Source organism: Drosophila takahashii, chromosome 2L (genome assembly GCF_030179915.1).
Source record: "Drosophila takahashii strain IR98-3 E-12201 chromosome 2L, DtakHiC1v2, whole genome shotgun sequence".
Classification (NCBI taxonomy): domain Eukaryota; kingdom Metazoa; phylum Arthropoda; class Insecta; order Diptera; family Drosophilidae; genus Drosophila; species Drosophila takahashii.
In genome coordinates, this window is record NC_091678.1 from 19,065,120 (window position 1) to 19,092,580 (window position 27,461).

Here is a 27,461-nt window from a genome sequence, read left to right on the forward strand (position 1 = left end):
AAAAAGATAAAAGGCTAAATGTGGTTTAACATACAAATGAAATTATATACAACAAAGTAGAAAATATTCGGGCTGTAATATGTTTATAATTTAATTTGTCTGTTGAATTACATTTTTAAAAGTTATTTTTAAATTATGTTAATTTTAATAGTATAATATTTTACAACATTTAGGATACAGAATTATTTAAAATAATTTATTGGGTTTTTTGTTTTTAGTTTAGAATTATATTAGATAATTCAGCTTTGAAGCTGTACCTCAGTTCCAATAAAATGACAAACCCTTTTGAACTTTTCTGTGTGCGATGAAAACTTTGCTTGCTATAAAACTGTTAAATGGCGCGAAATTCTTTTCAATTTCAATTTTGAGCGTTAGCCTTCGGTTCTTTGCGTTTTGGCAACCCTTTACTATTGTTGTTGCTGTTTCTCAGTTGCCCTCTGCGCGTTTCCAAATATTTGCATTCGAACTCAATTGGTTGCGTTTTGTGTTTATTGCCTATTGCTTTCTGGCAAAATTGAACGTGTTCTCGTGCGTATCTTTTTTGGGTTTTCGTAGTCGTTGTCGTTGTCGCCGCCATTGCTCTCCTGCCAAAAATATTTTCGCGAACGGCGGGGTGTTGACAATCGGGCAATGGGCAATGGTCAGGTGCATCGGAGGAGGAGGAGACAGGTGATCCAGACAAAACACACGCAATGCAAATAGGAATTCAAACAGGCTGCCAAACGCTTTGAACCCGCATGTCAAATGCTACACTCATAAAAATTAATTTCTAAATTTTGGAAATCTCGCCATTGAATCGGCCTACCTTTGAAAATAGAAAAAAAATTTCTTGTTATTAGAAAATTGTCCTTTGAATACAGAAAACCTTTCTTGATGGAAAAAATTCAAGAAAGAATTTTTCTTAAAAATAGAAAAATGAAAATCTCATATGTTTGTTTTGCCGTCGCAGCCAAAACATTTTTGTACGTATTTAAAGACAAAATCACCTTTGAATATATGAATGAAATGACCCTAGAATATAGGAAAGTAGCCATTGACTTCCTTCGGCTGCCGAATGTTAACGACAAGAAAAACGAAGTGGGACGAAGGGCCTACCCGGCTACCGACTTCTCTGATCCCCCGAGCGTCAGTTGTGAAAAAAATTCGTGAGTGATGGACGTGATTTTCAAGCGGATAAGAGGTGAAGCCTCTTTCCGAATATTCAAAGGTATGTAAATATGTATATAATTTTTTGTATAGCGGGCGTACAATTGTATGTATGTAATTAAAGGATACATTTCAAATCTCTTTACCAAGCGTATACCAATTTAGGTGAATTGTTTTTTAGCTAAGAGCTACGTACATACATACATTTGTACATAAATTTGTGGGTGTACAGTTCTAAAATAACTTTATCTTATTACTCGCATTTTATTTATTTTTCAGAGTGAAAATACCTGCAGTTGCATCAGCCAAATAATTTGTTTGTCGAAGCTGTAATTTTGTTTTAAAACCTTCTAAGGTAAGAAAAATATGTTGTATTTGTTTGACATACTTATGTATGCATGTAAATATCTATGCATGTACGCGGCCATGGTGGAACTATACAAGGTGGCCTCGTCGCGAGAGCTGCCCTCTTTTGAGGACGTTATTTGTCTCAGTCTATATCTAGCTATCTCATTCTATCGCCTAAGAGAGACAGAGAGCTAAACATATTTGACGTCCTCAGAAGAGCTGACGGGAACACCTTGTATAGTTCCACCATGTACGCGGCTCACCCGATCTGAAACCCGATTTTCAACCCTTTCATATTCTGCTCCTCTCTCTCGCTCGCTTGACCTACGCGTCGCGACGTTTCTCTCTTCACCTTCTTAAAACTGACACGATCTGCCCTGCTTACATTCGGTCTCCCTTCGTGCAAAGGACTGTATGTAAATATAGATGTATGTATGTACGTGTCTCTCCCGTGCCTCTCTCTCTCTGAAATTCGATTTTCAACCCTTCATTTTCTACCTGTCTTGCTCCTCTCTCTCGGTCGTCTGTCCAAAGTGTTTGTATTTTGGCTATTATTAACATTACATTATTTTAAAAAAGTTATTTATCTAAAAACAAATCATTGATATCCCAATAACTCTTTTTTTATAGATGAGGAAAGGCGAAGAAAATGGATCACCTTGGGTCATATGAAGTTCAACAGACCTTGGGTAATAATAATGTTTTCTTGAGTCAAAAATGTGTTATTTAAAAATGTTTAAATGTTAAGTGTTAAATGTTTTAAATGTAAATAAATATAATATGCAAAAGAAAAAACCAAGTTACATTTTATTTTTAGGGTTTCAGTGTTAATATAAAACTTCCTTTCAAGAAATATTATTTCTTAAATCAAGAAATAAAATTTCTTGAAAGGAAATTTAAACAAGAAAGAATTTTTCTTGTTTAAAAGGTGCCTTTCTAAAAAACCCTTTCTTGTTTTAAGAAATTTAATTTCTTGAAACAAGAAACAAACCACCTTTGAAACAAGAATCGCCTTTCTTGTTTTAAGAAATATTTTTTCTTGTTTTTATGGTGGCTTTCTAAAAAACCCTTTCTTGTTTTAAGAAATTTAATTTCTTAAAACAAGAAATATTTTTTCTTGTTTTAATGGTGCCTTTCAAAAAAACCATTTCTTGAAACAAAGGTGAGGTCGCCTTTGGCAAAAATTCAAGAAAGAATTTTCTAGATTTTAAGGAAATTCTTCGATTTTTTTTTATGAGTGTATTTTCCCAACAACCCAACAACAGGGGCAGCTAAAAGAACAAGAAGCGTTTGTTCGGACTTTAAAATACCCTTAGTCATCTGTAAATCTTAACTTTTATTAACTTATTACCAGACATATTGAGAAGAATTATCGTATTTTTAATTTTAATAATTTTTATATTACAATGGTTAAAAAATAATAGGAAGTAAATTTTGGTTGATAAAATTAAAGCCGTAATAAAGCACTAAAATGGTTATCGAAATATGTTTTTCTTTTTCCGGTTGCTTAGCCGATTTTTCAACGGCACCCAAACTTGATATGAAACGATGATCAATTTGTAAATATGTGGTATCAATTTTGATTTGATATGCTTGAAATGTAAACAACAGGTCAGTGAATTTCGAAAAATCTTTCTCCCTCCCACTCATGTACCTTGAAGCACTATATCGATCTTTTTCGAAATTAAATTGAGAATTTGTTCTTCTCACGATATTTAAGAGAGTTAGGCAAAATGATATTATATAGGTAAAAACGATATGTGTATTATTACCAGAAATTTGCTATGCTCATTACGATTTAATCCCAGCGCTTTTTTCTTTTGTCTGCATATAAATAGTATGATGAATTCCGTGTGACACTAAACCCGGGGATAGAATTTCTATGACACTGACCGATTTTTAAAACCAGTAGACCGAAAGTATGTAGCGATTTCTGGGACAAACCAGATAGAGTATGCCGCAAAAAAAGCTATCAACTATCTGCCACCCAGGGTCTATTCGGAAGTTCTGGCCAGGAGGCATCAGCGATGGTTTAGTCCTGTTTGTGCAGCTGACATTCTGGTCAAGTTTCGTGCTGCCGTTGCACTCGCTGTTAAAATAGAACATTTCGCATTACGTATACGCCGCGTATCGCGTATCGACATCAGCATCGGAAATAAAGGCCAGAGAACAACAAAAGCAAAACATTGGCGGCAGTAGCTGGCCGACCAGGCGATCGGCATATAAATATGGCTGCGAAATACATTAAACAAATAAATGTTTGTGCATGCATAGACAGTTGGTCGTAAATTATGTGTGCTGGCCTAATGCATTTGGCCTCGTATTAATCAATGTTTGCGCTGGTTTCTGTGTGGCCTCCATTTTTTGTGCCGAACAACTGCGGCATTTGCTCGTGTGCATTTGTTTTAATTTATTTGCCCATCGCAATTATTTGCATTTCGCTTTACTAAAGTTTCTTTTGGCATTACTACATTCTCTATTTTTTTTTGGCAGTTGTCGTTTGATTTTTTACGCCTGCTGCAGCAACATAAATATAAATCAAACTGCATTTGCAATTCGGTGTCGTTGATTTGCAGTGGGATTTGTTTATAAATCCGCAGACACATTCGAAATCGAAATAATAGTTTCTACCTCGCCCCATAAATGTATCCATAGATATTGCTTTTTAATTGTTCATCTCTGCATATTTTCTTTAAAATTTGCCATGTTTTTTCATGTGGCATATGCAGCCATTGGTCTCCTAATTGAATACCACAGCAAAACTAAATGGTATTTTTATTGTTTCTCATACACTCTTTGTTTCCTGCCTGTGTGGAAAGTATAGCTTTTAATTCTGGATTTATTTGAAGCAATTAAATAAATATGCAATTCGTTGAATTGCTTTGATATAAAATGAATGCCGGATATTCGGCCAATAATTCAGCTAGTTCTCTGTTTTCATTACTGATTTATTTCCTTCAAGTACTGTTGCTTTTATAACCATCGGAAATCAAGGCATGAGCTCAAATCTGAATCAACTTCGTGGTGTCCCAATTTTATTATCACTTGCCACAAAAGCCAGGGGAAAATCACCGAATCCGAAATTACCCGGCGTAGGCTTTACCAGATTTTACGACACCGTCCAACAAAGTCCGTAAATCAAAAGCAGATAATTTTCCAACAGCTTCACTTTCTTGCGACCTCACCTATCCCAGAGTCCCAGACTGCAAAGGAACCGAACCGAACCGAACGACAAAGGAATAAAATAATTGTTCAGTGAGAGGGCCACAAATTATAAAATTTTTACGCTTCTTTTCTCATGCTCTGAGGCCACTAAATTTACATACTCCTTCATGACGAGCCACCGCCCACTCAGCTGGACGCACGTTCCAAGTTTTCCTTTATTTATGCCTGCGAAAAGGACGAAATCGAGAGGCCGCGGGCCAGGGGCGGTGGTCCAGGGAAAGTGTGTGAGCACAATTGCGCGTCATAAATTTGAATTATTGTGCTCTTTGCATTTGACAACGACTTAAAAGCACTTGCAGCGATTTGGGCCAGCTCAGTCCAGTTCAGTTCAGCGAGAACTCCGAGGCAGTCAGCCATGAACATGTCCTTGAGACATGTACGAGAACTGGGCAAGGCACTCAAAAAAATTAACGATTTTGGGATTCGAAAAAATCACTCATAATGTTTTTACAATCTTATAGTATAGTACTTAAACAATTTGAAGCAGGTTTAAATTTAATTTTCTTCGAAGCAGCAATATTAAAATGAATACATATTTTTTAGTTTCCTTTCTTTTCCTTTTCGACCCAATAAAGTAGAACAAAATATTTTGTTTAATTATTTAAAAAAAGATACCTATGATGCGATCTACTAAAAATATATTTTAGGCAAGCAAATCTTTTTCGGCGAGATTTATAAAATGTGCTATGTGTAGAAAACGCCTCTAAGCCAAAACCCATCATCTTTTTGTTCGTCCTCTGGATGGCCGCCCAGTGCTGCCACGCCCCCAAGGACAGCAACAACAATGCCAGGGACATTTTTAGTGGACATTTATTTTATGCTTGAAACGCATTGAAATTTGCGCCTGAGGCGCCAGCTTTGTTGTTGATGAAGTCGGTCAGTCATCTCTGTGCGGTGGCCTGTCTTTTGTCGGACCATAAAATATACCCACCACCGCCCACGGTTGAAAGCCCAGCTTCCTTTTCGGCTGTCAGTGGTAGCAGTAAAGTGCATTAGCCATTTTAGCACTTGACGCACATTCATCCGAGACCGTACCGAAATGTAATTCCTAATTAGCCAGAACTGCAATGCCAGCCAGCTGCACTTCAGTGGCCTTAAAGTGTTAAAGTCTTGTTCCTTGGCCGGGAGTCTCCATCTCCGTATCCGTCTATCAACTGAGCCCTGACAGCCAGCTGGAAATGGATTAATTCGTCTCTGAATGCGAACTGTGCTGACAGCCAAGCCAAAGCCACAAATTGCTCAAGATATACATTCTTGAGCCGCATCAAAAGAAAGCCAAGTAATTTGATATTTTCAGCAATATATATATAGACGACGAGTATGAGCCGCAGGGCTAGCGAATGGGTGGCGTTGAATTGACCATGTTAACAATAAACAATTGACCACATGACATGACAACTAACGAATGTGCTAGCCAAGAATGTTTCCATCAAAATTTACTGTGAGCTTGAAGGGCTCGAAAAGAAATTACCTCTCTCTTTTATTTAGATCTTAAAGAAAGATGAGCGTTTAGTTAATTAAGAATAATAATACAAAATTGTAATTGTTTTTCCCTAACAAAATAAAAAGTTAATAAATAAAAATAATAAATTTCAAGACAATATCAGGGCTGCCTTTTTTACCATATAGATCTTGAAGAAAGATCGAATAATAATAAAAATGGTAATTTCTTATGTAAAACAAATACTATTATTTTCAATCACCAAAGAAAAAGGTATTCATTAAAGATAAGTTAATAAAATAAATAAATTTAAGGAAAATATTAGGTGTTTTACTGGGTAGTAAGAAAAATAATTAGCATTTTGCTCTAAAAGAAAATTCAGTTTATTTAGGGCTATAATTTCCCTATTTTTGGAAAGGATCCTTCTATGAAAATCCTCGATTACTGAGTATCAAGAACGCTTGTGGCCGGCAATAAAACTATTAAACGTTCCAGCACACATACACGAGGAAGGCCTTTGTACTCGTGCAATTGTACAGCTATTTTATTTGTATTTTTTTTTTTTTTTTGAGTTTTTAGGATTTTTTTTTAGACTGTGGGCCATGTCTGCACAAATGTTGCATAGCAATTGCTTTGTGTGTTCAATTTTTGGCATAACAACAAACAAGCGCACACAACCAAACGCTGGCTTGAACACAAACACACACATGGACAGCAACAATGGGCAGTCAAACAAATGAACAAGAGCGCACAAATTTTGCAGCTGTCAGTAGCACAAGCCTGGACACGAGGCACAACAGGAGGCACAAAGCGAAATTTTTATTTGCAAAATAAAAAAGGAGTCTCAAGAAAAACGAACCCCAAAATTGTGGTTTAAAATAATTTTTTGTGTTTTTTTTTTTTTTAGTTTTCTGAGAAATGCAATGGCCGGCAGCCAAAAATGGAAAAACGAGCGTGGGCGTGGTCGCAAATTGTTAAATGCTTAGATGTCTGCAAAGAATTTGTCGCCAGGAGGCGTTGGGAATGGATTTTCCATTTCCAGTCGCTGTCACGTATACGTAATATGGCCGATGGCAGCTCCCGAAAGTATGCACCACGGAGGGGAGTTGTTCAGCGGAGGGAAGTTGGATGTTGATAAATGTTTTTAGTTCGCCCACTCCATCGGTCTGCTGATATGAAAAATGGGCTATTGATAAATGGCATATTGTTTTAGTTACCGGACAAGTTTTTCTAAGTTTAGCAAACAAATTATGACGAATGCCAGGCCATAATTCGAACGGGCCAATTCAATATAACAAAATTATAATGAATGAGTTTAAAATGTGAATGAATAACAACTTAATTAATTAACTAACTAACGTAACTACAAACTAAAAATGTAATTGGATAAGTATGGAAAAAATGTAGTATTTTTTTAACTATACTAAAAGGCTAAAAATATAATATTGCATCAATAAAATACTTTTCCCTTTTGTATAGAAAAAAACTAAATCTAAAAATATTATTGTGTGACTTTTTCAATATTTTGAAAATTTAAAAAAAAAAAAGTCGAAGCGTAAAATTTGTTACTTATGTATTTTTAAAAAGTGTTTTTTTCTTTCCAAATTTCAAAAGTTATTTAAATTATAGTTTTCATTTTTTATAAAGTTTATTATTAATTGTTTTCAAATTAAGAAAGTTATTTAAACTGTAGTTTTCCTTGAATGTTTTTTCTACGTTTTCCTTTTTGCCCTTTAAGTATGGTCCTCTATTCGAGCAGTTTAGGCAGAAAGAGAAGTCATTACGCTTACAATCAGCAGCTAATAAACCTCAAAGCAGCCATTAAGCGCAATGACTGCTTAAAGCGTTGAGCTCTCACATACCTACACTCACACAGTCGCAGGCACCTTCGGAGATATGGCCACGTTATCCTTTGTTGTTATAGCCGGCGACGCTCCTTTGGCCAGGGTCACATTTAATTGTGCGCCATGTTCAACAGGCCATTGTACATGCGTATTAAATGTAATTAACTCATTATAAATGATAACGTGGTCGCACGGAGTCGCCTCAGGTATGTCTCAAGCCGCCGAAGAGTCCTGCCCGCAGCTCCAAGGACGAAGGCCGAGGGACGAAGGACATGGACATGGACCGACTTTTGCCACGCGGCTGTCACAGCTAATTTAGCCGGGCAGCCAGCAGAACAAACGTGTTAGGTTGCCACCGTGCTGGGGGTAAATGCGAAATTATTACCGGAAAAGGACAATGAGCCGCACTGGCTATTATTCAGGCTGAGGCCACGCAGGACTAGGATTTCCTGCTCCAGGTAATAAAAACTCCTTTATGCGCTCGAGTGTGTGCCGCTGCTCCCTGTGATATTGTGATATTTGGCCCCTCGCATTTTCCCGCCGCTGTTGGTTTATTTTATAGTTTGTCTCTCGCCTTATTTTCACCCTCTTGCCACCTCGAGGCAGCCTTTTAATTATGTAACACGCGCCACCACAGCCGTGTTGCCCTACGCACTTCGGTGTCTGCGGCTCCTTTTGGCGGCAAACATTTTCCATTTTCCATTTCCCACCTGCTCTCGAATTTTCAGCACTTCCGGCGTCCAGTTGCGTATCCTCCACGTGTGGACTTAATTCAGATAAAGCGTAAATGCTGATAAGTTTAATTGGCGGCGAGCACTGGCCTAAATGGTGACAAAGCGTTTTCATTTGTTTTCACTAGCCTTCGCATGTTTCCTCCTTTTTTGATGAATATGAGCGCAGACAACAAAAAAACGCCAGGATCAAATCGATATGCGCATGGTAAATTTCTGGTATTAATGTTTTTATCATGCAATACTGGTAAAATTGATATTAAATAATATTATCTCGCCAATTTCTCTCTCTCTGTCGATAGAGAGTTGAATAGCGCTAATCAAGTCAAAATTGATACCACATACTATTAAATTGATCATCGTTTCATATCAAGTTTTTTTTTGGGTGTGGTTTTATTATTCTCAATTCCATTTAATAAATTAAGGGTATACATTTAAAAACGTTACTTAATAAAATATATTTTTAAGCCGCAGATAAGAAAATTCTTTTTACTGCAAAGCAACTTTCTTTAAAACTCTGGGAATCTCTGTTCAAACTTTCAGGCAATTACAGATAAGTTTAATTGGCAGAGTGCCTTGAGTTAATGGTGACAAAGCACTTTCATTTTTCCAGCGAAAATCATCTTTGATTTCTTCTCGTTAAAGACCGCAAGTCTCGCGGTGTAAGTCTTTAAAGAAATCTTGGAAATTCAATTTAAATCTTGGAAACAGCGCAGAGTCGAGGGAGAAGACTAACTGCCAACATTTACCATCAATAGCCGCATTTGCTTATATCAAGTGAAAACTTTCTTATCGGCAGCACAGCGGCAACTTCAATGACAAATTGAGACAGCGATGTGGTGCAGCACCAAGGCGAAAAAGTTGGCTAACACACATACATATATATATAGATTGGCTTGTCGTTGTGACAACTTGCCACTTTGAGCACGTAAATTTCTGTCGTTTCTCGCCTTTTGAATTGATAAGAAAATTCATAAAATTTCCTCCAATGACAAAAAGAAAACGGAAGTGAGAGGCCAGGGGCAGAAAACGCAATCCAACTCAAGTGTGTCAGCAGCCGTGAAAGTGGCATTTGAGCCGGGCTGCAAACTTTTGCTGCCAACTTGCTAATCTAATGAACAATTGTGGCTGCAGGCCACCTTTAACACCTCCGTGCCCCGAGGACGAACTCTGCGTGAGCTCCTGAGCACCTGTGCCAGTGGCAGCGGCCCCAAACTTTGCTTTTTGCGCACTGCAAATGCATGGAGATTAAAACGAAAATTAAGCTCGATCCGGATCCGGAATGTCAAACGAGTGCTTTTTTCTCTTTAGCCCTGGCCTTCTAATTGAATTTGCTGTCAACGGTTTCGGCAGGAATTTAATGCAATTTGGCGAGTTTTTTAAATTGCAAGCAAAGTTTGCAGACGACGGGCTCAAACAAGTCAACAGTCAACTTAATTGTCATAATTTGTGTTTACAAACTTGACGAATTTGCTAAAAATAAAAAAGGAAAAGAAAAGAAATGTGAGTGTAAAAATACGAGAAAGGGTCCAAATGAGGATGCTGGGGCATATGTGGCCAGCTGGCTGAGCAAAGTTTGCTGCACAAAACAAACTAACAAAAGGCCAAAGCAAATAGAACAGAAGCGGCAGCCAGCAACAAGGATTCTGCTGTGGCAAGCGAATGCCGAGAAGAAAAGAAAACCGGCCAAAAGGAAAAGGAGTGACTTATGCCAGGACTCTGGCATTTTGCTACCGTAGAATAAAGTTAAAAAACTAATTTATATTGAGCGATAAAAATGGGAAACTACAAACATAAGTTTCGACAACAAAAAATATATTATTTGCAAAAATGCATAAGCTATTCAAAATCGTATAAACATCAGAAATTTACCATGCGAATATAGATTTGATCTCGATGTACTAGAATATTGTCTAACCATTTTTTTTAAATTTTTAAATTTAGAAATAAAAACAAAACAAATCATTAACTGATGAGTACCATATTATTATCACCCCAAAAACGCCGGCGAAAGGAAACCCTGAACTAAAATTGGACACTTAATGCTGGCAAGAAGGAAAACGACGGCAGAAGACAAATAAAGACTGAGCTAATAAAATCTAATAAAACCAAGGACACAAAAACCAAGAGCCAAGCCGGCGAAAATGAGCTAAATGCTGCGAGGGGAGTGGCAGGGGTCGAGATTGTTAGGGCGAGGCGAGAGAGCAAATGAAATAAAGTGCCAGAAGTATGTTTCATTAGCGGCAGTTGCAAACCAGACAACAAACAAAGCAAAGAACAATGGTCGGCCAAGGACACATGCTCGAGTGAAGCTGCTTGATGAACTTCATACGGCCGGCAAACAAACGGGGGAAAAACAAGCAAGCTCATGCCAAAGGAAATTCTTATTTACGCGCCAATTCAAAAAGTCTGTCATATCTGTAAAAACCTCGTGTATTAATACATAGATATACATCTATATAACTTTAAATTGAAATACATATTCGTACAGCAAAATTTCTATACATCTATACATTCATAAATGAATTGATATGTTTATGAAAATTGAAATACAAATCAAGAAAATCATCTTAAAAATTGTATAAATGCCACGCCGACTATTAAATAGTTCACACGATAACTAAGTAGCAACTTTTAGTTATTTAATTTAGCAGGCTTTTATTTTATTGAACGTGAAGGCTACGCCTTTTGCACCAAACTATTTTTAAAGTTCGCTTTTTCCAACGTTTTATTCGTTTTTTCCAAATTCTTTAAGCTTTTATCCACAAAAACGTTTGTTGATTTTTTTAAGCAGAACTTCTTGCAATCCAGTTCATTATTGAAGGACCCACACGGTTCCTTGGTCGGTATCACAGGATAACATGTTTTTTGTTTGTGGTCGAATGTCCAAGTGTTCTTCTCAAAGCAAAATTCGTTTACCTTCTTAGGCAGGCAAAACCCTATTTTTGGCAACCATATATTAAAGAATTATCTGTACTTCCCAAATAAATAATTTCTCTCACTTTTTTTTAGTGTGGCAGCATTTCCAAGCATCATATTACATAGGCTTAATACAAGAAAGACCAGTTTTATCAAGATATACATCCTAACTGGTAGAGTCACAAGTAAAATCAGTCATATTATTATAATTCACGGTGACCAAAGAAAATTAAATTGTCTCGGGTTCAGCACATATTCTTTATAGCGCTATTAATAAATTAAGAAACGGATTTATTTCAAGTTTTCCATATAGTACTGAAATCTTATATTGTTTTATCCGCTGGTCTTGAGGCAAAAGTCTACACAACCCTTTTTGCCATCGAAAAAGCCGCATGGTCCATAACCCTTACGTACACGAAAGCATTTACGAGTCCTCTCATCGAAGCCCCAAGTGTTGTCCTGATAACAAGTTATTGATCCGCCAGTTCGCTTGCATATTGCTTTACCAATGTGACAATGATTTTGAATATTCCAAAATCTAATACATTTTACTTACTAGTATAGACTGGACTTTGAATAATAGCAGCACCAAATGGTGGGTAATATAGAGCCAGCACGACAAAAAAGTTTAAGCCCTTCATGTTGACTGTTGACTCAACTGGAAATATTGCTGAAAGCGTTATTATTGAATTCGCCAAGGTACAATATAAATCGAAAAAGTATACCTGTATATAAAAATACTTTTTAATACTCTCATAACATCGTATCTTATTTATTTTCCTTAACTTTATATCTTGCAATAGGAATATTCACTTTAGGGCAACTTGCCAACATATCTTTCTAAATCAGATAATGTCCATGATTCCTTGGAGCATATGGCCTTGCACGTTTCTAATTTTTGAAAGAAACCACAAGGCTCCAATAAATAAGTGGTTAGCACACAGGTTTTATTTTCCTTTGCCCAGTAAAATGATTTAAGTTTCTGGCAAGGTGGACCAGTCGAAGGCTTGAAGCACAGTTCTAAAATATTTTGTTAACCAAATGATTTTAGGGTTATATAATATCAGCAAAACTAACCGGTTATTATATTATCCTCCGTATGTTTAAACCCATTACAGGTAAATATAAGTAAAAGCCAGATGAAGAACTTCATTTGGTCGAAGATACAGAAGATCTAACTTCCAAACCTGTTTGGATAATATACAAAAAAAAAAAAAAATGTAGCCAATATTAATCCGTAAAATTAGCGTAAAATTCCCAATTATTTTTGCATCATTTGCTTGAACTTTAAATTAAATTTGTAATGGGGAAAATGTATTTATAATACATTGGCAAATATTGAAAAACAGTCAAATAGGGATGAACAAACGGTGCGTATTGTTATTCTTTTTACTGTACGGACTCCGACTTTGAACTGCCTGTGTATCAACGTATCTTTACGAACCACAGTTCTTATTTGTCGAACCATTGCCAAAGCAACAATGGCAATTTAATCTTATTGCCGGCACGCAAAGTTCGGAAATGGAACAATGGGAAAGGAGGCGGCGAAATAAATAAATAAAATTCAACGCGAAAAGCCGCAAGTGCTGTCATAAATTTTAAGCGATGTTATAATGGCCCCAGCGTCTAGTTTTCACATTGTGCTCGCTCTTCTGGTTCTCTGCGTTTTAATAAAATTTTATATATGAACGCAGCGCCGAGTCACGATATTTCAATTATACGCTCAGTATGAATTGTGTGACGAAAACCCCTATTGAGCAATGAGAAATCATTTTCAAAATTACGAACATATAAATGGTGAAAGAAAATTCACAGAGTGAAATTCAGGCACCTCTTGAATTTATGGCGATATAAAAGAGGAAACTAATTGTTTCACATGCTCTAATATGCCCAAATCGCCTAATCAAATCATATCATTGGCTATAAAATTTGGGAAAATCTACTCAAGCAAATAAACTGTCAGTCAGGCCCAAATCATATTCAAAGCACATCAGAACTAGCCTTTTACAGATCGCTAACAATTTTCCCCTTTATTAATCTTCATTAATCAAACGAACACACACACGCACCATAATAAACACTTCTTGAATGGATGATTAAAATGAACTTCTAAGGATTAGCCAGGATATTGGGAGGGAGCGAAGCAGGCAAAAACTAAAACTAAAATTCTACACAATTATGCAAGAGACATTGGGGATAATTTTGACAATAACTCAAGCAAAAGAAACTTTGTGTGCGTGGGCTTATTATGCATGCTTGAATAAATTGCTGCTTATAATTTATTCTGTGGACTCGTAATTCGAAAATTATATGTGTGGCTTTAATTGCTCAGTCATTCAGTTGGACTGAAATTTAGGCCACAAATAGAAACCTGAAAATCAGTTAATATTTGTTGAAAGCTTTTGTTTGGTTTTCCATCTGATTAGCATTCGAGTTGACAATTAAGTTGTTGTAAGTTTACATTACATATTTGTTTTGAAAGGCGATGTATCACTTTAATATATGTGCATTTAATTTAAGTTACTAAAACATTGAAATTACATCAAATCTGTAATTTTGTTGCTTTTATAGGCTAATGTAAAATAACATCCCAGCTACATAAATCCAAAAATCTGAATAAAGCGTGGAGACACTTAAATTATAGAAAACCTTAATATTAAAAAGTTTGCCTTTAAAAGAAGAATTTCGAAATTAAATTTTTTATAATAATATTCTCCATTAAATGTTTTTATTCAGAATAATAATTTCGTTCACACAATTTAAAAAAATATCACCAATTTAAATAAACTTAAAAAGAATTAACTTTTTTGGAATTTAGATATAGCACCTTTAGAATTTATGATCACCCAAATAACTATTTTGAAATCATGTGGGCCCATTTTATAAATTTTCTCTTAAAAAGTACTGTTTTTTTCCTGAATTATTTATAAGGTTCGGCGATCGGAGCAGCTCACTCATGCTGGTGAAAACACAAAAACGCAGCCTTCAGGACACTCACATGAACACACACTCTTACGCATGGGCACATACATATGGACATGCACTCATGCTGGTTTGACATGTTTTTACAGTTACACAACAAACAACAAGAGCAGTCAGCCCATTTTAAAAACCGAGGGGGTGGGATGGGCAAAGCCAAAAAGGCTGCAGGCAAATGTAGTGACAGTTAACATTAACACCAATACAAGCGTAAACATATGCTTACACGGAGGGGGAGGAGGGGGGAGGTGATTGTGTGCGTTTTGGGGATTTAGTGTGTGCTTGTGTGTGTTCAATTGCATATGCAGACCTCCTAATGAGTCGCCATTGCAACTGACTGGATGCTCGTTGTTGCTGGCCGTGTTTGGCTGCTGTAGCTGCCAATTTTAATTGAATTAGAAAAACATAGACAAGAGATGTAGCGACACTGCCAGGAATGTTTTCTGAAATATTTAATAAATAAATAATTATTTGTTTCTTTCTTATAATATATAACAAAGGAATAAAATGAATTAAAATGTAAAAAATTAAAAATATTAAAAATATTATGAAAGCCTAAGCATTATAATATTTTGCATAATATGCAATACAAATAATGTTTTTTGATTAAAGAAATTTTTTAAAAGAAACAAAACTTATAATATGTTTGGCCTAAAACTTAGAATTTCATTAATACCTATGAAAACTAAAATATACTCATTTTATTTAATAAAAATGTAACTAATTAAGAAATATAAATATATATATTTTTTTAACAAATTCTTTAAAAATATTTAAAATATTATTTTCTTTGACTAACCAAAATATTATAATTTCACATAGCTTCTTAATTAGTGATTAAGGATACCAGTAATTTTAATGTTTTAATGAAAATTTATTAAAATATTTCGAAAAATTAATTACAATTATATAGATGAATAATATAAAATATATTTCAGTGCAAAGGAAACATAGATAAACAGGGACAAACAGACATGCAAACTCACTTCAGTGAGCATCCTGTTTTTGGCCTACACCATCCGCACACTCATACACACTTCAGCTAGCACACACACACAGACAATTTCACAATGTCACTCAAGCAGGTACTAAAGTTAATTACTGCAATTTCCGTGGAAAATTGTTTTATACATTGACAGCATGTGGGTTGAACCATGGAACCGTGCTACCATTTCTGTGTTTGTGTGGGCCTGCCACACGCTTATTTTATTAAGTGCCGCTATTTTTCGGTTACAGCTATTTCTATTGCTCCTGCACATGCGTCGGTGTGAGTGCATTCCTGGCGCCCCACCCTCCGCCTCACCTACAGAAATTTCAGTGCAATTTTGTGTAACACGGGCGGAGCTTTCCAGTCTTAATTGTTTTTGGGGATGGGCCTTAGTTAGATCCTTAATGGGTAACAACTAAACGAGCTTTAAAAATTATTAGCATGAAAGTATGTAAAATATATTTTTTCATATAATTTATAGCTTACTAGCTTAATAAAAACCAGATTTGGGACGCAGAACCAGTACCAGTATTGCATGGTGAAAACGATATGCGTATATAGATTTGACCCCGGTGGTTTTTTTTTTGCGCGTATTGCCGCCAAAGGGCATTTACCTTGCGGCTTTGTACGCGATTGCACTCTTATGGCTGCTTTTGTTTTATTTTCAGCTGTTTAGTTAATGGTTTAGCGTGTTACCCGGCGCTCTGTGGCAACAATTCTTGTTTATGCGCCGCAAACATTTTCACCACTCCGCTCCTTTCCTTCCCACGCCTGTTGATGGCATTAAATTTTATTTCTCTCAAAACCGCGCACCCATTGAATTGTATTGTGGGTGGGTGTTTTCGGCTGTTGCCATGGCCAACATGGCCAACATTGTTAGCTTTGACGAGGGACAGGGTCTGCTGACGGCTGCACATGCCGTTGTATGTATTTAAATAAATTGCAGCCCTTCGCCATTGCAATTGTGGCGCAAATTGCGCTAATTTTGCTGATTGTGTAGTTTTTCCATTCTATTTTCCACATTTTTGCCGTTGATAAGCTGCAGAGTTTTATGGCATTTGGCGCGGCCAACTTTTGATTGATATTGGCCAGACAGCTTCGGTTGGCCACCCATCACAATGGATTAGATGCGATGGAAACACAATTAAATTGTCAGTTTTGTTGTTCGCTTGAGAGGCGAAAATTTAATTTTATAGCCAACACTTTTGGGGCAGTTGAAAAAGGGAAATTTAATAATGCACCCAAAATGTTGCCATCTTTTACGAAAATCTCGCAAGTTTGTTGGCCAAAGTTATCTCTACATCTTTCCCTTGTCCAGTTTGTGTATTCTCACGCCTTTTAACTCAAGTTCCTCGAGTAATTGACCTTCTTGTGGGGACGGGGGTGTAAAGTGGAGACAAGAGCTACATTTCGAGCTTAGCAACTTTCACATCACTAAACCACTGAAAGTTGTTGACTTTATGCAACTTTTTCGTGGCCACAGACAACTACGTGAGGGTCTCTGCCAACACTTCAGACCACCCTCAAACACCTACCCCCAGCTCACTGCCACCCCCTGGATGGTTGACAAACAAGTTTGTTGTGCCTTGCATTTTTTGCACTCCAGCGACATTTCTTCCGCACAAATATAAACTCGATAAAGTGGGCGGAGCTGTCCAGTGCCCAAAACTGCTGGCGTCAGTTGCTTTTAACATAACCACACACTCCAAAGGCTTACTCATACACAGAGAACAAATAGGTAAGACTTAAATAGTCATTTGTTAAACAGAATAGAAAGATTTTGAAACAGCCAGAAGGTGTGAAAAACAATGTATTGTGAAATATCAATAATTTAATATTAAATACTGCAAGTTATTTAATGTTAATGTTAATTTTTTTAATAACTAAAAATATGTTATTCATCGAAAATTTCCTAATAGAACCAGTTCCTTATCTCACCCATTTTTCTCTCTGCTCATATCGGTACAAAATTTATATATATATCAGACAAGCACTCACATATCTTTGTGTACATGGCCAAACGACACGTGCTGCAATTGAATTTGTTCGCAAAACGCAATAGAAAACACCCACAGAAACCGAACGGAACGGAATAGAAAGGCACCGAGCTCGAAGAGGACCAGAAATTATTTCCCTTGAGGAGGACACGAATTTCTGATGATCTTTAGAGGTAGTGTTGGGAAATAATACGTTATTTCTTTCATAGATTTATGTGTTTAAGAATAAGCATCGAAAAACAAATAGGTTGATATTCAAATTTGCATATATATTTTTAAATATTTATAAAACTAAATATTTAATTTTCCGCAGCAATCGTTTTAGGCTTTATACTGCCTTTAAATAAATATTCTAATAGTTCAATAATTTTTGTTAGTTTATCCTTACGAAGATCAAGAGATTGCTGGGCCACTTAGCTTCAATTGATATTGGGTTAAGAAAATTCGTAATAAATTCTCTTTACACATTTCTTGTACAAATATTCTTTCTCCATAAATACAGAATAAATAATTGAATTCTTTCACAAATGCCAGCAATGTTGTTTGCATTTTTGAGCTACATGTACATGGTCCAGTTTTATTAGTTAGTTTATTTACAAAACACTTTTTCTTCGTCGATTCCGGTTGAAATATTAAATGTTGCTTGCCGGTCGGTGGTCGGCAAACATATGGAAATATTCCAAAAATATTAAAGTCCCAATATGCCACAGTTTTGTTTTGGGTACACGTACACACGAGAGAAGGGCTGGCAAAAATACACAAACGCTGCAAATTCTTGTTGAAAAATCTAATGCCATGCCACTTGCCGGTCGGAGGTCAGAGGGCAAAGTAACACGGGGCGATGCGATGGATGGAGTGTAGAGTGTGCAGACACGAAACGCGCTGAAAATTTTCCAGTTTTCCCGTTTTCCGTCCTTGCACGCACGCATGCTTCCGCAGCATCAACATGGATGCAGGATGCTTGCGGTAAGCACTTTTCGTGCCCGTTTCGGTCGTGTCCTCGAGTGAAGCTGTTTTTGGCCAGGTCACCGCCTTCGCAGAATCAGCTATTAATATGCCGTGAAAACTTTCACCTGGCCAGGCCAGGCCAGCAAATGGAAGTGCATTTCATTAGCGCTTTTAACAACATAAAACTATTAATATTTAGTGCACGGCTTCAGCAGCTATAAACAAAACATAAGCAGTCCAAGGAGAAGCGGACCAAGTCAACACCAACTTAGACAGAGCCGAAAACTTTTTGGCTAAGCGAAAACTTTTTACCCAACATCGCCATCGCCAGCGCCATCGCCTTTCCCATCGCAGCATCGTCGACTGGTGAAATTATTTTGAAATTAAGTTTCTCGTTGCTTTTGGTTGCCGTTGGCATTGCTTATTTATGGCTGGCATTGCGTATCGATCGATCTTGAACCGCCGGCAGCAAACACAGAGACCAGCCCATTCAAGGCGAGTAACTTTTCCTTAAATGTAATTAAAAATGTCGTCGAACTTATTTACGAGTGTTGTTTGCATAGTTGGACCAAGTTTTCAACAGCCAAACTAGGCCGAAACAGGGCGGTGCGGGGCGTCAGCCCTTCCCTTAAAAATCGCTGGATATAAAAATGCATTTAGCACATAGTTAAGCCAAAATCAAATTAAGTTTTTATGGTCCTCGAGTCGCTGATGGTGCAGCTGTAGTTTAAGCGGTCTCAGCTCAATGATTTGGAAGTAAACTGTTAATAAAAACTACTTTGAGTGCCCAGTAAAAATTGGGAAGAGAAAAAATGGGCAACATTTTCCTTAGCTGCACTCGAAAAATACACACAAATAAGTTGGTGTAAGTTTATAATATTTTTATTTAAAAAAGGTTTTATCAGAAACTATCACTTTCATTAATTCAGCTTTTTCTAAAATGAATTGTTCTTTAATTTTCTTTGTTTTAATTTCAACAATTATTGATTAAATATAAATATCTTAAATTAGGATTTTAGCCTTGAAAATGTACTAGAATTCAGGGTTTAAAGCCAACTTTATATGTAACATGCGGACTTAGAAATTTATAACCTTAGACTTTCAGCTTTTTTACTTTTCATCTAACAAACGGACTTTAAATTTAGAACTTTAAAACCTTAGACTATAAATTTTAAATTTTATAAAAATTATTTCTCTGTAATTTTTTTTCGTGTACCTTCAGACAATCTGAAATCCTCAATTATCTTTTGTATGGATAAAATCCCCCCAAGATGTGAATCTCCTTTGACGTCAGCTGAGTTGCAATATCGGGGATATGTTCAAAACGAACTCGCATCGCTTGACATCTGTGTGACATTAGATGTGAGGGGAAACTCACGGACAGATTCTATTTGTTCGCTTTCAATCACATTTTCAGATTTCCGACATGCGTTGACCTTGAGTGGGGGTGGCCGGCCGGGGAGGTATGGAATCACCCAAAATGGAGCACAAAGTTCCATCAAAGTTCTGCCAAAGCGTCCGTCATTCATGGCAACGTTCGCATTCATTGCAACTTCGGTCCGAAATTGCTTCTCAGCGTTTTACTCAACCAAAAAACCGTTTTACTTTGCGGTCAAATGTAGCATGTACATATGCACCTCTCGACCACCCGACCTTCTCCGTGGGGCGCTCGGTGCTCACCCCACCCACCCAATTTCAGCGGTAGCGGAGCTTCAGTCAGAACCAGGTCACGCCCACTAAACAAACGCTCTGCGGAATGCTGTGAAAAAAAGTTGTTTGATAGTTCTTCTTGTTGTTTGAGTCCACCCAACTTCCAGCACCCGCCCCCAGTTGGTTCCACCCAAAACCTAGCCCCCTTGTAATTTATGTGTAGTAAATAACATTTTTCCGTAGTTTTTATACTCTAATTCGTGCTGCAGGTGTGTTCATTAAGGGACAACGTTTGGTCTTCCCTAAATAATAGTATTTTCTTTAACACTTAATAAGTCCTTGGCCCCCAACTTAATCTTGTAATGAAAATCGGGTGTTTAAAGATTTTTATTTTATAAAATCTTTGTTAATAAATAAATAATGCGAGTATTTTTAATTTATCAGGATAAATTATCTTGTATACCAATAATCTTCCAAGATTTTCTTCTTGAAAGTGTGTCAAATAAATCGGTTCAAACTTTTAAAATGTTCCATAGATTTTTTTACCCCACTCGCTTTGCGCCAGTTTCAGTTATAGTTGTTGTAGTGGATTTTGACCTTGTGCGGAAATAAAACTGAAAATAATGGCAGTTAGCGCTAAATGGAAGCAAAGTTGCAGCAGCATTAGCGCTGAAATGCTGAAATGCGATATGATGAAATGAGGCAGAAGCAGAGAAGACCCTAAAACTGGAAGGAGAGAGTTTCCAGGATAAAGCAGGGCGATAAAATTGGGGTTTATGTTTGATAGTTTAATGAGTGCTAAAGGGTGGAGCTTAAATATAAAATCTATTACGAACTGCTCATAGCTTGTTTAGTAAAAAAATAAAGTTTAAGTATAATTCCATATTGCTTTTCTGGACTCGCGATATATCTGCTTGGTATTGGGTTACAATTGATTCAATCAACATCTGAGCAACAAAAACCAATCATTTAAATGGCCATTAGTGAATAATTTATAAAAACTACCGTCTTGCTTACACTTTCCCACAGCGTACCCTTTTCAAGTTCATTTGTTACTGGCAGCAAAAATGTTGTTAAAAACCGGCAAGCTGACAGCAATTAATATGCCATTTGGTATATGTTTTTCTTCTCGACCTCCCACACACACGAGGACACAGTGTTCTGTGGTTCCACTAATGTTGATTAAATGGCGTCGGAGTCACGCTTGCAGGCGCAGATTGCACTCGTTGCAATGGCCCTGAAAAGCCCCGGGGATACTCTACGAGGTTTAACTACATGCTGTACACAACACCCACTCACAGAAGCGATGATGAAATGGGTTAGAAGATGTAAAAACTTAAAGCTTAACTATGGAAATCTGATCTAATGAAATTCATATATTAGTAGGATTTTTAAAGAAAGGAAAATAAACTTAGTTTACAAAATTGTAATATATATTTTCCGAAATACTTTTTTTAATTTTTTTTTTCAGGCTTGGTAGTCAACCCAACAAAAAGTCGTCCAAAACAAAAAACTTCATATGAAAAACAAGGTCAAAAAATTTTGTTTCATATGAAGTTTTTGTTTTGGACGACTTTTTGTTGGGTTGAGTACTAGCCCTTATTCAAAAACTTACTTAGTTTAATCTATTTTAAAAATTTCAATTAAATTTAAATTTATTTATTTAAAACGAATTCAATTTAAATTTTTTATTATTAATATTTCGCACTTTATTGACTACCCAACAAGTATTTAGCTTGTCCGGGATATTTTATTCAGAATACCTATGCTCAGATCTTTAAATATTTTATTACTGACTGAACTCTTTTCTGCAATTATTCAAAAATTTGTATTTTCTTGTACATATTCTTTGGTCAAATTCTTTCTGTGAAAGCCAAAAATAGATCAATCCGGCCTGTTCCAGTTTTCACTCGGAAGTGAATTTGATTTCATGCTAGCGGATTTAAGTCCTCCTGTCAAATGCTTGGCGGAAAGTTTCTATGTGAATTTTTCGGAAGTGAACAGAGTAACAACGAGGGATATTTAAAGCCTTGCAATTCGTTCGGAAGTGAGTCCTGTAATAGGTCTAAAAAATTCGATTCCGTGTGAATCTTTCGGAAGTGAAAACCAGAACAGGGCCGAAAGTGTTTGCTTTATTAAATTCTTATTGTGCTCGCCACATTTCCTCCACCCAACCAGTTACACCATTCTTAGTCTCTTTCTCAGCTTGAAATTACAATGAAAATGGTTTCGAAAAATGTTATAGCCAAATTCATGATATGGTTTACCTTCCCACCACCTCACCGTCTTTTGGCCATGATATAAGCTGTCCAGGCTCAGTTGCCAGATGAGTCAGTGGCTAAGTTGGTAAGCATTTGTTATGCGCACATACACGAGCTCACTCACAAGCCCAATACCAGGCAACACCAGGAGATGTGGAAAAGGAGAGGCGATGAGGGAAGCGAAGACACCGCGCACATTTTCTTTACAGCCATTTACCAGGCGATTTACGTAAATCTTTTATTTATACAGAGAACGTATAAGTTGCAATTTATCAAAATCTAAAATGTTTACCCGCACAAGTTATTCACTTGAAATCTCTACAGTGCAGCAATGTATGTGTGTGTGTGTATGTGTTGGGCATCCTTGTAGCCGTATATCGGTGTATGTATCGCAGATCCTAGACGTATTGTAGTTGGCTGCGTTACGTATACGCGATGTGTGCCAAGCCAAAGGCGGAGGAACAACGTCCCTCGAGTCTGATGCCAGGCAGCAGCTGAACAACTGTGCCATGCATATGCTTATTTGTGCGAGTGTCCCTATAAATATGTATATGCATTTTAACACTGAGAAAAAATTATTGAAAACTAAAAAAAATTACAAAACAACAAATGTTCTCAAAAAAAAAATGTAGTTACACCACGCAAACATTTTTAAAACTTATAAGAAACATTTATTTATAGTATTTAATAATTTTTAAACCCTATAAAACCTTATCGACTTTTTCTTTCTCTGTAAAAGTATATAAATGTGTATTATTTTGTGATTTGCGCGCACAAATTGTCTTGTGACAGACAGTGAAAACTACAGAAGCGGCGTCGAGGATGTGGCGGATGCCTCTTTGGCAAACCCGCCACCATCGCCACTCTTCCATCCGCCCCCTTTGGGCATGGTTTTAGTCAATTTGCGGTTGGTGGCGGTGCAATGTGTTTTTCATTTGCATGTGTGCCTGTGCAAGAGTGCCGCACACATACATATACCACCCGCTAAAAGTAGTTTATTTTCATCTTATCTCTTAAAGCCAATAATACGCTCACAAGCCCACTTAAATGCGCTGCCACGCTATTATTTTCATCCTTGTCACTGAGGGCACCTATGTATGTGCCACTATTAAATTTCACAACAAATTGAATTTGAAAACATAAGGTTGATAAAATTCGGTTATAGCTCTTTGTTGGCCTATCAACCGAAATAAAACTCAGGCACGCTTTAGCTTTAGCCATTTATAAGGTTTTGGTCCTTTACTTTTTTGGGTGTAATGTTTAAATAATTAACACTGTAATGTAAGCTACTCAAGTACTTTTTTTATATACTCAGGATAATTACGTAATATTATGAAAAACAAGATAAGAAGCTAGCTTCGGCCAGCCGAATTTTATATACCACTGCAGATCATTCCTTTTAAAGTACAAATTAGAAAAATATATTATTAAGACATCGATTTTTCGATACTTCCTATGGCAGCAGTATTTAATTGTTAATTTTAAATTTAATTAAAAGTTGGAATATTTTAAAACTAAAGTGTATTCCAAAGTTGAAGAAAACACGAACGAAGACGAACGAAGCTATAATTTTTTCCTATTCAACTGATTCAATCTATTTTTGAAGTGTAAGGGCTAGTACTCAACCCAACAAAAACTCGTCCAAAACAAAAACTTCATATGAAACAAAATATTTTGACGTTGTTTTTCATATGAAGTTTTTTTTTGTTTTGGACGACTTTTTGTTGGGTTGAATACTAAGCCTTAGCTTGTAGAATGGAATTTTTGTTAAATAATAATGAGAAATTGTTTGCAACAAAATAAGTATAAATAATTTTAGTACAAATATTATAGAGTTTATCCATAAGTAACAATCCACGAACACATTATCCACGTGATACATTAGTATGTATGTATAAACAAGCAAAATTAAAGGTAAGAATAAAGATAAATACCTTACTTTTATTTGTATAAGTGTATGGCGTTGGTGTGTCAAACGAAAATAAAAGTCCACTGCCTCAGGCAAAAGATCCAACGCATCCGCTTACCTGTTTTAAACGGAAGTCAGAAAATTCCTGGAAATAATCCAATTTTTATAGCTAGTCAAATATTTATTTTAAAGAACTTTAAACATAAGTATGGTGAAGGAAATTTGTTACTTTTGAAAGGTTAGATAGCTTAAGCACTCGATTTCATTTATGGGTTTGGTCAATCATCAGCTGTTTCTGGTAAGGCAAATTCCCACACCAATGCAGACCTTTATTCTTGCAGCTTTGCTCAAGGAGCTTTTACTCCCACATAATATTGTATAATAATGATGAGAGTATTTGGCTTAATAGAGCGAGAGCTTTTAAACGCTAAGCCTCGTGAGTATAAGAGTTCATAAGTAAGAGATTTTGTACCAGCATAGGGATTTTTTATAGTGGGAACAGCTTAGTTTTACGATTATACTAAGTATTTACCGGATTGGCAAATGTGAAACATGTTGAATTCAAAAATTAAAGGATTTAGTTTTTTGGTTATTACAAAATATTTTACTATTTGATATACTTGATGTTCGCTTTACAGATCTTGTAAGTACACAAAATAAAATCTTGACATAAGATCAGGTCAATTTATTATTTTTCCAAGATCAACTTATGTATATCATGAACAAAGATTAATGGCTATTAACTAATTGTATTTCCAAATTGTCTATTTATAATTTTTTTGAAATAACTGATATAATCAAACACCTAATTAATATTTATCTAATTTATAAGCACAAATAAATATGAGTCAAAATCTGCCAAGTGGGCCACCCCTGTTCCGAAGGTCCGATTTTCATCGAACTTTTTTACTTTTCCGGTTCACAACGAAAATATAAGAACTTCATTTGAACGGTTTTGCGAAATTTTGAGTTTTACCGGAGTTATAGGGGTCAAAACATGGCATTTTTGTCACTTTTTCGAAAAAGTTGCACTCAGTCATTAATTCATAACTTTGGAAAGGTTAGAGATATCTTTATGATGTTTTCACTAATCGCTCAAGAATTATTATGGCTTTCCATAAAAAAATGTAAAAAAAAATTAAAAATTTTTGTTCTTAAAAATAAATCAACATTTTTTTTTAGTTTTTATTTTTTTCAGTGTTCTTCACCAGCTATAGAGTTTAAAACCATTTGAAAATAAAGTTTGATTCATTTCGAAAAAGATCCAAAAAAAAAAAAGAGTGGCCCGGCCAAAGGTTTTTCGCAATATCGATTTGAAGAAGGGCGCACAGCGGTTTCCCATACAAAACGGCAAAAAGTCCCCCATTGACAGCTGACGCTACGCTCGCTACGGCATGTGTTGACCAGCCAGTTTTCACGAGCAAGCCGTTTTTGTATGGGAAACCGCTGTGAGCCCTTCCTCAAATCGATATTGCGAAAAACCTTTGGCCGGGCCACTCTTTTTTTTTTTTGGATCTTTTTCGTAATGAATCAAACTTTATTTTCAAATGGTTTTAAACTCTATAGCTGGTGAAGAACACTGAAAAAAATAAAAAATAAACAAAAATTTTGATTTATTTTTAAGAACAAAAATTTTTAATTTTTTTTTACATTTTTTTATGGAAAGCCATAATAATTCTTGAGCGATTAGTGAAAACATCATAAAGATATCTCTAACCGTTCCGAAGTTATGAATTAATGACTGAGTGCAACTTTTTCGAAAAAGTGACAAAAATGCCATGTTTTGACCCCTATAACTCCGGTAAAACTCAAAATTTCGCAAAACCGTTCAAATGAAGTTCTTATATTTTCGTTGTGAACCGGAAAAGTAAAAAAGTTCGATGAAAATCGGACCTTCGGAACAGGGGTGGCCCACTTGGCAGATTTTGACTCATATGATGTTTAAAAAAAATAAATAAATAAAAATTGGTTGCTTCGAAAGTAACCAATTAAGGGCCGTTTTCTCATCCGCCTGTTTAGTTTAAAGAAAGCTTTAACCCCTAATATCATATACGAATTTAATGTTTTAACCCTACCAAATTTAACAAAGGAACGAGAAAACGGCCCTAAGAATTTTATAAACATTCCCTAAAATTACATTTATGATTTATATATAATAAAGCGTATGTACCCCAATTAAGCGTTTATTAAACATTTATTTCCGTAATTGTAATTGTAATATTTGTAAAATAAATTATAAACCCAAAAAATGATAATTATTCAAGAGGGGAAGTACCAATTTCGGTGATAATAATTTTACACCAGGCAAAAAGAAATGTGTTAACAAACTGAATAATATTTAAGCCCCTCTAAATGTGCACATCAGAGAATAATTTGTCATTAATTAGAGCTGGGACGACAGCGCACGAATTACCATAAATGCAATAAATGCAATTTACTAATGCCAAAATCCTAAACATTTCCAATTAAACGTTTTGAAGGCTAAAGCTAAAAGTATTCAGTAAATGTATAAATATATATTACAAAACTAATATGTCTGCCAACGCTTAGGCGAGTTTAAAATGCCAGGAAAAAACAATAAATAGTAAATGCGTTTGGAGTTCTAAAACAGTACAAACCGCAGCCGCAAAAATAAGCAGCTCATCGGTTGCAAACTATCGACAAACTGTGATAGTTAAAAAATAATTATAAAGCTCATTTGGCAAAGAGGAGGCAGCACACACCGGGGGAAAATAAATAGAGAATCGTGCGCACTCACTGACTGGGGAGAAACACACGTAATCAGCATCTAATAACTAAAATCCAAATTAGCTAATTCAGAAATCAACACGCACAATTGACAAATTATGCCGCAGCAACATTTCCGGCCAATTGGCTGCGTGAGAGCCCAGATCGATGGGTGGGTTGGGGATTTTCGGGAGGTGGTTGACTCGGATGTTGGGCACGTGCGGAAATATTGTCAAATTATTGCCAATACGGACGTAGTTGTTGGTCCTGTAAATTGCCTCGTCTGTTGCTGAGTTATTCATTAAGTGGCATTATTCGCAGACATTTTCCACTCATAAATAAGAACCA

At 36.1% G+C, this 27,461-nt stretch overlaps 2 protein-coding genes across 2 annotated transcripts; both read right to left on the bottom strand.

The window, feature by feature from the left end:
- Window positions 1-11,928: 11,928 nt before the first annotated feature.
- LOC108067440 (uncharacterized) lies at window positions 11,929-12,312 on the bottom strand. Its single transcript, XM_017156450.3, has 2 exons — window positions 12,211-12,312; window positions 11,929-12,154 (listed from the first exon to the last, which is right to left on the bottom strand). The coding sequence occupies exons 1-2, from the start codon at window positions 12,293-12,295 to the stop codon at window positions 11,988-11,990; spliced, it is 252 nt and encodes an 83-aa protein (XP_017011939.1). The 5' UTR covers window positions 12,296-12,312; the 3' UTR covers window positions 11,929-11,987.
- A 64-nt stretch (window positions 12,313-12,376) lies between these two features.
- On the bottom strand, window positions 12,377-12,841 carry Sfp33A1 (Seminal fluid protein 33A1). Its single transcript, XM_017156456.3, has 2 exons — window positions 12,732-12,841; window positions 12,377-12,674 (listed from the first exon to the last, which is right to left on the bottom strand). The coding sequence occupies exons 1-2, from the start codon at window positions 12,805-12,807 to the stop codon at window positions 12,469-12,471; spliced, it is 282 nt and encodes a 93-aa protein (XP_017011945.1). The 5' UTR covers window positions 12,808-12,841; the 3' UTR covers window positions 12,377-12,468.
- Between the last annotated feature and the right edge of the window lie 14,620 nt (window positions 12,842-27,461).

What these genes read in the sequence shown, in the direction of transcription:
- LOC108067440 (XM_017156450.3), bottom strand. Translation starts at nt 12,295, where the DNA reads ATGAAGGGCTTAAACTTTTTTGTCGTGCTGGCTCTATATTACCCACCA. An exon ending in TCAAAGTCCAGTCTATACTA is followed by an intron (nt 12,155 to 12,210) that starts GTAAGTAAAATG and finishes ACATTGGTAAAG; the next exon opens with CAATATGCAAGCGAACTGGC.
- Sfp33A1 (XM_017156456.3), bottom strand. Translation starts at nt 12,807, where the DNA reads ATGAAGTTCTTCATCTGGCTTTTACTTATATTTACCTGTAATGGGTTT. An exon ending in GGAGGATAATATAATAACCG is followed by an intron (nt 12,675 to 12,731) that starts GTTAGTTTTGCT and finishes AAAATATTTTAG; the next exon opens with AACTGTGCTTCAAGCCTTCG.